The sequence below is a fragment of the Centrocercus urophasianus genome, unplaced genomic scaffold, assembly GCF_019232065.1.
Source record: "Centrocercus urophasianus isolate 14NV4802_14NV808 unplaced genomic scaffold, USGS_Curo_1.0 seq_46, whole genome shotgun sequence".
NCBI lineage: Eukaryota > Metazoa > Chordata > Aves > Galliformes > Phasianidae > Centrocercus > Centrocercus urophasianus.
In genome coordinates this window covers 2,825,183-2,838,736 of record NW_024885044.1, presented here as the reverse complement: position 1 = coordinate 2,838,736, position 13,554 = coordinate 2,825,183, and the positions used below count along the sequence as shown (strand labels likewise).

The 13,554-nt window shown below is 43.2% G+C and overlaps 1 protein-coding gene across 2 annotated transcripts; it reads right to left on the bottom strand.

The window, feature by feature from the left end:
* Nucleotides 1-2,388: 2,388 nt before the first annotated feature.
* On the bottom strand, nucleotides 2,389-12,478 carry STX16 (syntaxin 16). 2 transcript variants are annotated; one of them, XM_042834426.1, is made up of 9 exons: nucleotides 12,318-12,478; nucleotides 10,063-10,074; nucleotides 9,125-9,232; nucleotides 7,838-7,978; nucleotides 7,173-7,335; nucleotides 6,149-6,240; nucleotides 5,774-5,917; nucleotides 5,179-5,259; nucleotides 2,389-4,411 (listed from the first exon to the last, which is right to left on the bottom strand). In XM_042834426.1, exons 1-9 carry the CDS (start codon nucleotides 12,450-12,452, stop codon nucleotides 4,307-4,309), a joined length of 981 nt encoding a protein of 326 aa, XP_042690360.1. In that variant the 5' UTR covers nucleotides 12,453-12,478; the 3' UTR covers nucleotides 2,389-4,306. The 2 variants fall into 2 exon arrangements, with proteins under 2 accessions (XP_042690360.1, XP_042690361.1); XM_042834427.1 differs by having other exon boundaries at nucleotides 12,372-12,478.
* Nucleotides 12,479-13,554: the final 1,076 nt, after the last annotated feature.

Here is a 13,554-nt window from a genome sequence, read left to right as displayed (position 1 = left end):
CGCGGCCCGGCCCGCCCGTACGGCTCCGCCCCGCCGCCCAGCGCCGGCTGCGAGGGGCGGGGCGGCACGGCGGCCCCCCGGCGGTCGCACCGGGCGCGGCAGGCGGGTGGCGCTGCGGGGCCCGGATGTGCGCGGCGCCTCACGGCGTGGGGCAGCGCCGAGCAGCGGTGGGCGGGGACGGGACGGAACGTGGCGGGAGCGGGCTGTGAGAAGCGCTGCTGGGCGCCGCCGTCCCGCTGCCTCTCATCGTGCCACGCAGCTCCCAGACCACCGGGATGCACTGGGAACCTCTGTTTCCCTTTAATCGTTCCGCTCAGGGATGGAAATGGTGTAAAACTATAGAGGGATCCCAGTGGAAAAGCTAAACGTCAGACGGAACGTGCTTCTACAGACATGGCGAGAACAGAGGAAACGGCCAAAGCGCACTCGGAGCTGTAGCATGGGGAGTCACACAAGGGAAGCAGTGCTTTCCAGGCTCCAGCGTTAATGCTGTGCGTGTATGTGTTCAGTATGGTATTTATCCTCACGTTGTCACGCTTGTCGAGCGCCTCCCATTAACGCTGTGTCAGCAGGGAATCCCAGTCAAGGGTCTGCAGCTGTGTGGAAAGCCTGGGCTTCACAAAGGGACTGAGTGTGCTTCATTTACCCCGCAGAAGTAAATGGAGATGCAAATAATGGAAGTGCATCTAAGAAGAAAGAATGTGTTAGGCTGGGTTCCAGAACAACAAAAAGAAAAAAAAAGGAAAAAAGACTTAGTTTTACTGGGCCTCCGAAGGGACATTATGGAAACTTCTATTGCCCAATACATTTTAAAGTAGCCTGAATTAAGGGTCTGACAAGATCAGTTGCAGAGGTCAATTGTGGATGGGATAACCCCATAAACAAGTCCAAACTCCAGCACTAAGTAACACTCTATATAGAGATATGTAAGCCAACTTTCACAAGTCTCTTTGCTGAGCCAAAGAACATGAGCTGTTTGGGGTTATTATCTCAGTTCATATGGACAGTGTGGGAAATATGAAATAAAATAACAGAATTATTTCAGGATTGAGACATTCAAAGAATTCTACCAAGTAAAGCCTTTGTCATGCAATACATTCTGCTATTCCTACTGCTGCAAGGTTAATAGTACACTTCTGTCCTCGAATGTGTAGTACCTTGAAGAAACAAAGCAGTAGGCAGTTGCCATCTAAACCGTGACCCTTCCCTCATTAAGGGCAGCAGAGTCCTAATAAAAAAATAGAACTGACTTTCCCCATCATTCTATCTGTAGTGCAGAAGTTTGAATTGCTTTCTACTAAGAGCAGCTGCAAACATTTGGACTCCTGTGAGCCACAGACCAGCCTTCCCCAGGCACAACAGTTATTAATCCTCCAGAAATTGCAGGTATTTATAGAATTACTTCATTCAAGCAGCCTTGCATATTCCACCACAGTTAATATGTAAAAGCATTATGCATTCCCTGTTTCAATGAGTATTATCTAACTTATTTGGAAAAAATAACAAAGTGATTGTTCAATTTTCTGTTTCTACAGTTTTGCAGTAGAGGTTAATTCACTGTTACAGTGTTTGTAATACTGTCATTTCCAAATATCCCTAGAATTACTTGTGTTAACAAGGAGTTTATTTTTGTATGCTTGCAAGCAATTTAATGGAGCAATTCTGTACAAGCCAACAGCTCTACAGGTCATTCACACCAGGTGGGGAGCCATGGGTTCTTGTGAGATGCTCTAGCAGCACTGCTCTGTTGGACTCACAGTTTCCCATTGCATTTTGTAAGCTGTCAGAGGTTCAGTACAACCTGGGAAGAGAATCCAGCAACCACGAAGAAGCCCCAACTTGCAGAACCGTACGCCATCTCTCTGGAGCAGCATGCAGAGATGGTTACAGGGCTGGTCAGAAGCAGCCAGTAGGTTCAGGCAGCTGTTGCTCCTGTAACACCTGAGCAGGTAGCAGACAGCCAAGCTACTGCTCAGGTGCAGTGGCTTCTTTGGAAACTGATGCTTTCCATTCTATACCACTCCAAGTTGAGATTATTCTTACAAAGCACTGCATAAGGGTTTATGCTCTAGCTATAAATAATTTAGACTGAATTGCAGCAAACCAGACATCTGAAGTGATTTAGAAGCCTAGTTGTTTTTTTTTTAATAAATTCAGCTTCAAGTCAAACTAGCTCAAGTCACACAGGACAATTCACACTGGAATTCAACCTCTTATGCAGTGCATGTTAACAAAGTGTATTTCCTTTAACAGAATTTAAATAGCAAATAAGTAGTCATTTACTTCAGCTAAGCAATTTCAAGGCATTTCAATGGGGACTACATGGGATGAAAATCACTTGACAATGCAATTGTGCTGCAGAAAGTTAAAAAAAAAAAAAATCAGGTATTTCCATGTCACTGCTGCTTTTATTTAATTTTGAAGAATATATGGAGACATTAACATCACAAGAATTTGCTTCAGCTTACACTATTTTAAGAAAAAGGAACTGACCAATGAGGTTGGAAGTGTTTTATTACTTCTTTGAATCCTTTAGCCGTGATAAAATGTCAAAAGCACCAGTCAAGACAGAAATAAATAACACGTTCTCATGTTAGAAAGTTGCAAATACAGAATATTAAATTATAGCAATATGCTGCTTCACACCAACTGATGTAGCCAGCACACTAGGGAGACAGTAGTTTTACTCACGATCATTGAAAAGATCTATTACCAGAACAGGGGGACTGCACACCCAACTAGAAGCATACTTCTTCCACTGATCTACTGTGTGAATTTCAACAAGGGCTTGAACTGGCAGCTTTGGAAGTTCAGCATCCCCTTTATCTGGAGGTAACACAGTGGTACAAATCTCTTCGCAATCAGCCACAGCTTACATGTTTTTGTAGTCTTTTTCTTTCAGGCCTGTTCCTGCATCGAGTCTGTTTAAACCCACATCTTAGGACCTCCTCAGTACATTGTAAACACAAGTTCAGGGCAGTTGCAACATTAAAATCATAGCACATATTACGAAACTGCACTTCAGGGCATTTGAGAAGAACACCTCTGCAAGTTTATGGGGAGCATTGCATCAGTCAGAAATGGAGGAAATTAAGTTACAGTTTCTTTGGGGGAAAAGTCCATACAGAAGAGCCATATTAAAAATATTAAGGCAAGGCCTCTACAATTGCACACTACTTCAGGCCTGGATTGAAATATGAATCCTCTGTTACATAGATGTTTCTCTAATTCATCTCTTATGGCCTACAGCAAAGTTTTCCACTGCAAGAAGTTAAAAAAATAAACAGGTAATTTTCCACTGAAGGCCTCCTAGGACACATCACTTGCATGGCATCATGGTCAGTAGGAGACCCAAAATGCATCCTTTTCTAGGCAGGCATTTGAAAAAAAAACTGCTATGGGAAAATGGATCTAATACATATCGCAGTAAAGCTACATATGTAAGAACACGTGTGGACAGAAGTAAAACAAACAGCTTAGAAAACAGCTAAGAGCCAAAAGCCCCCAGAGCAGGTCACACTGTGTACAAAGCCAAAAGGGAAATCTCTATTTTTCAGGTTTAACTTCATCACCACTTTGATGTAATGGCAGTACTTCTTTTTTTAAAGCACATAAAAATGCATGATCTTTCTGGTAAAAAGAAAAAAAAATGTTCTCATGATTGCTCAAGCTCAAAAAAAATTTAATTAGCTAAATGTGTTAAATTACACCAGTGATTAAATCTTGTTATTTACAGGATCATATACTATTTTGATTCTTAGTAATGATGCAATATCTAAATTAAGATCACAGGGATGGAATTAGGCTCTGCCTGTTAAAAGCTATCTTATTCATCTCCAATTCCTCTGAGTTTTCGAGTCTGAAGAAATGAGGTCAGACATTTTCGTGCCTTGTGCCTCAGCTGTAGTCCCATGACTCAGGAACATGGTTTAAATTTGAAGCCTTAAAAACTGTGGCAGTTCAGAAGACAACATATTCTTTCTCACTGTAACAAACTGATTACAGAACTCACTAATAAATTACAGTTCTGTAGTTATTTAAGCAACGTGTTTCCAAATACCTCTGGACAAGGAACCAAATGATTCATTTGAGAGCATCAGATTTCTTGGCGTTCTCCATCTACTCTTTACCAACACCTCACCAGTCACCAAACTTGAACTTTGAGGAATCCTACAGAAGCATTGCACAGACTTTGTACCACGAGGGCGAATACATTCAAAGGCAGCTTTCTTGAGTGCAGGTCCATCCATTCACATTGGGGAAAAAAGTTCACGTAAACTCCAAAAATAAGAAAATTAAGTGAGACCTAGTGTGACTTTACACCAATAAGAACAACAATGAGGACAATTACTATAACAAACAAAATTAGAATAACAAGCATCTTCCGATTCTTCTTTTGATATTGCTCTGCCTGTAGAAACAGAAAAGAAAGAGTTAATGCCTCAATTTATGCAAAGATGTAAGCATGGACTCTTCAGCATACTGAAGACATGTAGCTCGATTTCTCTTTGCTAACTCCAGCCTGCACCAAAGACCGCAGTGAAGGAAAGCGCAGACTGAAGTCATAGTTATCCACATTAAATACGAAACACTACAGAAAATAATGCATCCTCCTATTGGTTATGCAACCTTACTGAGACTTTTCTGTAGTCCTTGAGAAGGCGCGATGCCCGCACAGGACATGAGCTGCACAGAACAATTGTTTAAAGTGGAACTGAGCTACGTGGACAGTGGAAATAATAAAATGAAGGCACTGGATGTGTGGAAGTCCAAATGGAAAAAGTTGGTAAGATATTTTTAACTCATTGTTAAAAGCTTCATTTTTTAATTGGCATTTTTATTGCAACAGATTCAGCTGTGCATTTTACATTCAATTAGAACTGAAAGCTTTCACTTTGTTTTGGTTCACTCCTTCTTTCTTCTAATCACCTTTTCTCATCCCTCTCCTCCTTTTCCCAGGGAATAAAAATGTAGAGAAAACTCTCCAAAAGCCAAATGAAACTGCTAACAGAAACTAAACTAAACAAAACTTGCATTTAGTTCTTTTTAAATCCATAAGCACTGAATTTTTAAAAGGAAAAAATATTAATTCTTCTCTTTTATGGCCTCTGAATAATCATTATTTTTTTATCATTGAGATAACTAGATATGCAAACAGCCTATATTTTACCAGCTTACCTTATGTAGTTGTTTTAAACCCTCTTCAGTTTTGATACACGACTGTTCAACATTGTAGTCAATTCTATCTAGAACTGTTCCCTAAATGAAACAGAGAGAAGGATCAAGCTGAACCTAAATAAACTTTGAAAAGATTGTGGTTATGAGCAGCAGAGTAATAATGCTTACAGTAAACAGCTCATTAGAAGATCTAGTTGGACTATCTTGAAATGACCTTCTTGGCTTATTGCCTAACTGGCAGCTCTGTCACTATCTCAACTCACAGCCTTATCTCACAGCCTTTAGTAACTGCTATGACCCAGGTCAGGTACTTTTGGCTGACGTATTAAACCTAAACTTTCTGGGGGAAATAATCAACAGAATCTGGAATTCTACATTTCTTCCTAGTTTAATACCCATAAATGGTTATTTTTTCTTCATTAGCTCATTTTCTTACAGATTACAGGCAGAGGAAACTTCAGCCTGAACCAATTAATTTAGGAAAGTGAAAACATGATATTACAACATGAAAACATCGTATTACAACACAAGGAGCTGAACCAACGTAACGCTGCGTGCGGTCTCCCATGTCTCACTGACACTGGTGCTGATGTACCTGTTCTACTATCATTGCTCCCAGGTCCCTAAATATTTCATTGAGATCAGAGATTGACTGAACAATCTGACGGATTTCTCGTTCCCGCTCTTCCACCAGCAATGTGTTTTGCTCCACCAGTGCTAGTTGGTCATCTGTAAAACCCTGTTGAAAGAAAAGATTTCATTGCTGTTTATGTGTTCTAGAGTGAAAACGTTAGCAATAATTAGCAATTATAAGATTTCACAACGTAAGGTTCCTTTTGGAATTTCAATAGTAGAAAACTACTCAAGAAAAATCTTCCTGCACATTACAAACAGAGTTTTAGGGTCACTAAAATAAATTGGAAACGTAAGAAGCTTCTTTAAACTGAATTTGCTTAATATCTTAACTTACTCTGTCATAAAGTGTATCATCCTCCCCATCATCCATCAGTGGGACTGAGGTGTCAAAGAAGTGTTTGGATCTTTCTTCTCTACTCTTCATGCCTGTGAAAGACAAACTGTGTTGGAGCACAATGGACTCACGCTGAAGTCACTCAGATTTTCTGTCACCCTTCAAAAGCTGTAGGTAGGAGAGTATTTTTCCAACAGCTTTTGGAGGAAACGTGACACATATGAGAGAGAAAGAATGAGGTCTGAAGCAATAGGTAGAAAAGCATAAGAAAATCCCTGATAAATGACAGTGTCTAAATTGTAACTGTCACATAAGCTTACTGCTTAGAGCGTAACAAATGCAACCACACTTACAAGACAGATTAACACAGTGATTTCAAGTCATTATGCTCCATGAAGTTAAAGAGTAAGTAAGCTAAGAGTCTTAGAGTATGATCACTCTGTATTCTGTGTGAACAGAACCTTCTGACTCTCATTCCACCTCTACCATTTAGACCACAAGAAGAAACTGCAGTACCACATCTGAAGATCAGTTACTACATATGAAGTTGAAATTACTTTGCCAAAAAACCACTGAATATTAGACTTGAATCAGAATAATCAATTTCCAAGCTGCTTAAGGTTGCAGAACTTTATCACAGACCCCTTCTAAAGTTTCATCTATCACAAACTACTGATCAACAGCAGGCATCATTCTGAAAAACAACAGCTGCCCCACCAGCACAACAGAAGTAGCTGGGCAGACCACAATTTGAGAAGTGATAACATGTTAAGAGTGTAAATGGCTGAAACACACTGCTTTCATTGATAAATCTAACTGGTATTTTTGCGTTAGCAATATGAAATAGAGAGGTAGAGGCTGTGAAGCAGAAATTGCTGAATTTGATCTCCACTCTATTATACCTTTTGTGGTCCTGGGAATATCCCTTAACTTCTCTATACTTCCCTAAACAAGAAAATAAGCACGCCTTAATTAGTGCTCTCCACAACCAGTGCCCATGCATTACTGTGTCTTTGATGCTTACGTTTGAGATAGTCAGACTGTGCATGCCTGAAGTTGGTGGAGAGCTCCTGCAGGGACTGTGCTAAGGAAGACACTACATTCCTGAGAACACGTGCCTCTTGTTCAGTGCAAGTCCGCGACCTGCTCTGCAAGACCTGCACTGCTCTCTGACATCTGTGAAATAACTGAGAAAACAATTCAGTTAGTTAAAAACATACAGCAACTCACGTTTAAATGTCACACTGAATTTACTGTTGCCCAGTGCAATGTTTAAAAGGACATAGAAATACAGAATATAGATGAGAAACATAAATCTAACAGGATAGCACAGTAACACAGGTACTTCTGATCAAAGACATTTGCTTCCTTGAAACTGCTTGGACTGAAAGCCATAGAATGTCTTTGTGTATTTCTGCGAGGTAGCTGTAAACATGATTTAATTAAATCTCCCATCCATTCCAAGACAGAAAAGAAAACAGGCAAGTAAAAATAGGGCTGCAGGGGTGGGAGTGTTAAGTCACTCACTCAGAGCTCACTGAGATGGTCAGCGCAGCACCAAGCTAAGAGCCCAGGGCTTCTGGCTCACTGACTTGGAGAAATGCTTTACCCCAAGGAAACCACTGCCTCACCGTGATATCTGTTACAGATACATCAGTCTGTAGGTTCAGAATTGAAAGTACTCTGTACCTGTGTGATCTCTTGGGTTGTTATTTCTATTGCACGTTCTTCTTCACTGCTGTCATCTAGTGTTGGTCTGTTCAGATGTTTATCATGAAGACTGGCTAATTCTTTCATCTTCTGTTTCACCCTGGCAATATCATACTGAATCTAAAACAGCAAACACAACAACAGGGAAAGGAAAGTGAGTAATGTTTCAGAGAAAAGCTTCTGACGAATGCCAAAATATAGAAAGTAATCCCTTAACAAAAAACAGACCAAAGATCATTAGAAAAAAAACAAAAACCCACAAAAAGTTCATCTCTTACTAACTGAAAACTTATCTGAATTCATCATTTTTAAACCTCCGCTTGTTAAGATGCCAAGACTGCTCTTCTCAAATATGCTTTACTGAGTTGCAATACAACACTTATCATTATATAATATAGTAAGAAAAGTTTAGCCAACTCCTGAAAATGTAAATAAAAATTCAGGTCACACCTTCAAACTCTGTCAAACATGCCACAGACTGAACTTAGTTACAGCTAAATGACGTGCTCTCAAACTAGCCATGAAAATAGATCTGTACGAATGATTGCTGTCCTAGTAAAACTGATCACCTTTCTGCACACAAAAACCAATGAGATCATGTTCTGAGAGGACAATTTAAATGGTTTTTCTGTAAGTAAAGTAGGAGCCTCGCACTCCAAATACTGGAGAAGATTCTTAACTGGATGTCTCCAGAACAATTCCCTCACATTTGTCCAAATAGTTCAAGAACTTACAGCTCATCCGTACCTCACAAGCAGGAGAGCTTTGTTTTGACACTGAAGAGTCTTCTTTGCAAGTAGTAAGCTGCTATTCTATTCAGTTGGATCCCTCAATGTGTTCAATCAAACCCTACAGAAAGAATTCCATCTTTTGTCCTCTTCCTCCAAAGTCTCCATCTGAGAAGAATTCTGCTGTGCTGAGAGCTTTAGGACCCTTCCTGCAGCCTCAAGTCGAAATGCTCAGCGATAGCACTATCTGTCCTGCTGGTTCAAGTGCAGTACCAGCACTGGGCTCTCACTGATGATATCAGTTCAGTTTTCAGGAATTTCTGCTCCAAGACCATCTCCTTCATTTCATTGCAATACATACAGGAAATAAATGCCATCTTGCCTGATATTTTCTCTGAACAGGAGTGGCAGAAGTTAGAAAAAACACAGACTTTCTAATACTTCTATTGTAAAACTTACGGTGTTGGCAACATAACTAACAACAGGAATACATTTCTACATGAAAACAACTCAGCGTTGGGTTTGCCATCCAACTTACTTCATCTGCTCCATCAACCCATTTGGGAGGTAAGCGCTTTGTTACACCAATTGCTGCTTCGGGATCTAAACTTATTCCTGACACCAGGGCCATACGATCATCAGCAAGCTGCAGAAGATAGAAATATATTCTTAGGAAGAGATAGCAAATCAACATTACTCAAATTAGATGGCAGTTCTTGAGGAAAAGTGCTTGTGTGCCTTTTTCTCCCCTAAAAAGGAACTTCAAGCATGTGTTTGCATGTGATGCAGATATAAATTACTGAAGACAGGCACACTGCTGTACAGCAGCACTGTCGCAGTTGCAGAGGGTATGCCATACTTGGAGACTATTTTGGAGATAAGAATCCATTTTGTAGATTGAAGTACTAAAAGGCTATAAATGAAACTGGGAGACATTATCAATTTTCTCAGGTTGTCAGTTGAAGCCAGCTTAATTCCAGAGATAACTTCATCTACTGCAGACAGAAAGAAGTGATACTGCTTAGAACATATCTAATTACTGCACTGCCCATTCTTCCAGATTTCTTATTTTTCTCCATCAGCCCCAGAAATCTTTGTGGCTCTCCACCTCTTTTATAAACCAGTCCTTCCTCCTTCCTGAGCAATTGTTTACTGAAAGCCTGTTCTTTGTCCCCAGCATTGTCTCCTGACCAGAGTTTATATAATTAATGCAAAGCATAAAGTATTGTGAATAGCTTCACTGTATCCTGCATGGATACAAAAAGTCAAACTAGATGACATGTATATACATATAAATGTGGTACTGCAATTTCACAAAATGCCTGTCTCCTCTTGGCAGCCTTGTCAGACTGTACAGAAGTACATCTCCTCCTATATAATGAAATGGAATAAGCTAGCACTGTAAAGAAAGGAACATTTCTGCTCAGTGATGTGTGCCTGATGCAGTGTGACAAAATAAGATGTGATAAACAATACCTCATCCAGCTCCTGAAGTGATTTGTGGATCCCATCAGCCCCGTCCAGTTAGAGACAGCGAAAGGTAAAAGAGAAAAAAGACACAGAGGACACACACAGGGTATGGTCAGTTGGGAAAATACTAGTAGCTTGGTGTGGTTGTTTTAAATACATAATTGTTTACAACAAAACAAATGGACTTTCAAAACAACACTATTCAATAACAAGTACAATATCATGATATATTTGAGACAGCCTTTTGCCTGGAACACAAGCTTTTCAGGTTAAAAACTGGTTTGCAAAAATTTCTGAGTGAAAACACTGAAATATATTCAAACATGACAATGAGAGCAATTTTACTGCAGTGTTTAACATCTGTGGGCGAGTTGAAGGTTTCACCGATCGGAGAATTACAGTTCTCCAAACAAAGTTTACAAACCATACAAACTTTGTAAGACATTTATCAATAAGCACCTCAGTTACCACAAGATACAACAGACAGCAAATGGCGAAAAGCAAAAGCAAGTGCGGCATATGCTCCCACGTGCAAACACTTCAGTTTCAGGTAGCATCAGTACACACATGTGTGTGCAACACATCTGCAGCTCATCACTCCTTGTGCTGCTGGGGTGTGTTAGCACGTGAGAACTCAGACAAGGACAGCACACTTGTAGTCTGCCAAAGCAGCGAGCTTCAATTAATGACCTCTGCTAGCCTGCACTCAGCTTCTCAAGTACAGCTGTACTGTTAGGGAAGCTACTTCAGTTAGTTGAGCTTAAGGAGTGGTTGACTGTCAGTGTGAGAACGCAACTCCCAAGGCAGGAAGCTGCTTCTGACACAGTGCCCTCATAATGAAGTATTTCTTCAGGAGAAGCTTGGAGAGCAAACAAAGATCAGCCCAAGCACTACGAGCTACAGGCTGCAAGACGGCCCTGCTGGTGTGCAGCAATCCTGCTGTGGGGACAGTGCCCAAACGAAAAAGTAATTAGCTATTAGCTATAGTGATAAGCACCTCAGAAACACGAAAGTGAAGAGCTCACATTGACATCTTCGCCCTGCTCACTGTGTTTACAGGAACTTGGAAGTGTGCACAGTTGAGCCACTGATCAACCCCACCAGCAGCTCAAGCCAGGACCAATCCCCAGCCACTTGGCTTCGGCAGCATTGGAACGAGCATCAGAAAATGCTTTGGTTCATGTTAACAAACATGAGAAATTAACATTTCATGCAAATGCTACATGTTACTGTGCTCACTGCAGTTCCACTGCTCAGCAGCCTGCATGCATGCAGCTCTTGTTTTCTATTAACATTTATAAAATTCCAATGATCAAAAATACTATCGATATCGGCAAAATAATCGTTAACAAGAATCAAATGCAGTGTCAAATTAAACACTGCAATACACATTGTTATTGATGCTGCCTGGTCTGTATACACAGCTTGTATAGATACAGGTGTAACTAAATGGACAATGAATAAAGACCGCTGAATGCCAACTCATCAGCTGAAATCAATGTAGTGGAATGAAGCATTGCTTTTCCCCTGACCAAAAACGCATGAATGCAAAGCAAGTAAAGGAGATGAGACTGCTGGCAGACATTTACTGGACGCTGTTCCAAACAAATGATACATTTGAAGAAGCAGCTTAAGAGCCCAGAAAGCCGAGCTGTCCAGCAGCTTCAATGCTATAATCAAAAGTTTTAAGCATCGTTCAAATTTCCCCCAGGAAACTGCTTTGGTAGATGCCTGTTTTGGGAAGTTATTCTGAAAATTCTGGTCTTCCATGTTTAAGTTTCCCATCGCAGTGCGACCAGCAAAACATACAAAAAGTCACAGAAAAGGCCACAGAGCGATGGCTTTTTGAAGGCATCACACCGGCACCTCCTGGCCACCGCACACACGGCCTCACAGCTTTCCTCACATCGAGGGGAAAGGTGTCGGGTGTGAGGAGACACTACGGACACACCGAATAACCCACAGCACTGCATTTAACGGCGCCCCCACGGAGGCGAATAGAAGAGTTCCGCTCCACGGAGTAAGTTTGGCTTTTGTAACTGGGGAAGCATAAAGAAATCAGTGGGCAATGACCTCCCGCGAAGGCCAACGGCGCTTTGGGCGCAGCGCTCGCGGAGGGACCCGCAGGGATCGGCACGGAGCTCTTCTGTTCGCCCTACACGCGGGGAAGGCGGGCGGGGGGGCGCGGAGCAGCGGGCACGGCGCGGCCGCGGGCAGCCCTCGGCGCAGCAAGGTACATAGGATGAAGGGAGGAGACTCACCGCAGCAGCCATGCTACGTGAATTCAGAGGGCTGGAGGAGCCGTAACTACTCACTTGCTCGGCCAGCAGCTGCCGGCTCTGCACCGCGTTGTTCCGCAACAACAAGAACGCGTCGGTTAGACGCCGGGTGGCCATGGCCGCCCGCCCGCCCGGGGACCCCCGCCCCGGGGCCGCTCAGCGCCAGTCCGCCGGGCGCGGGGCCCTGGCCGAGCCCGGGGCCTGCGGGCAGAGGCCCGCTCAGAGAGCGCGGGCAGAGCCCCCCGCCGCCGGCCGGCCCCCGGCCCCCTGCATCCCCCCGGATCCGTCGGCGGCCCCGGCCCCGGCCGCGGCCCGGCTCACTTCCGCGCGGTGCATCGCTCCGTCCTTCCGCCGCCCCGCCCGGGCCCGCAGCCGCGCACAAACGTTCCGCCCTTCCGCCTGGCCCGTGCCCGAGGGCGGGGCGGGCGGCTGCCGGAGGCCCTCGGGGCGGAGCGACCCGCGGCTCCCGGCCCTGAGCGGGCTGTGGGAGGGCAGCGGAGCTCCGCGGTGGCCCTGCTGTGACCAAGGGCGGGCGTGGCGGCCTGCGCGCCCCGTGCCGGGCTCATGGCACCAAGCTGCCTGGCCCTGCCTGGCCCTGCCCCGCACTGATAGAAACGCCAAGAGCCAAGAGGCACTTCCCCGTTAATTTATTCTGTGCTTTTGCTTCTCGCTGCTTTCAAGTACCCTAAGCAGGCACGGTTTGGGTTCAAAATAAAATACTGTAGAATGAGCATTTTGATTCCACTGCTTCTCTTCTCTCATTTTTCTCCTTTGAATCCCCACCACTGCTCAAAATTTGCTTTGCTTTCAGTTAATTTTCCGTTAAAAAAGCAACTACAAAACACCCCATCTTACACAAGTCTTTCTGTCAACTCTGACCATCGAAAAATCAGCACGTCCTCCCAGATGGACGGCCCATTTTCAAGGACAGCTTTGGGTTTGACTTCCTGAAGAAGCTTTTCGACAAGGCTGACCAAAATTATTTATTTTATTTGGTTTTTTTTCCCACTGCTTTTTGCTCTTCAGTGCCATCAGCTCCACTGCTGCATGTTGGAATCATAGAATCGTTAAGGTTGGAAAAGACCTCTAAGGACATTGTGTTCAACCACCAGCACACCCTGCCATGCCCTGACCACGTCCCTCAGTTCTGCAGCACTTGAACATCTCCAGGGATGGTGATCAACAGCTTCAATTCTCACCCAAATAAAACAAGAATTAC

Coding starts and splice junctions, on each gene's coding strand:
- STX16 (XM_042834426.1), bottom strand. CDS start 12,452: ATGGCCACCCGGCGTCTAACCGACGCGTTCTTGTTGTTGCGGAACAAC. Junction 7,979..9,124: donor GGGTTGATGGAGCAGATGAA/GTAAGTTGGATG, acceptor TTGCTGTTTTAG/ATTCAGTATGATATTGCCAG. Junction 5,260..5,773: donor GAGCAATGATAGTAGAACAG/GTACATCAGCAC, acceptor TGTTTCATTTAG/GGAACAGTTCTAGATAGAAT.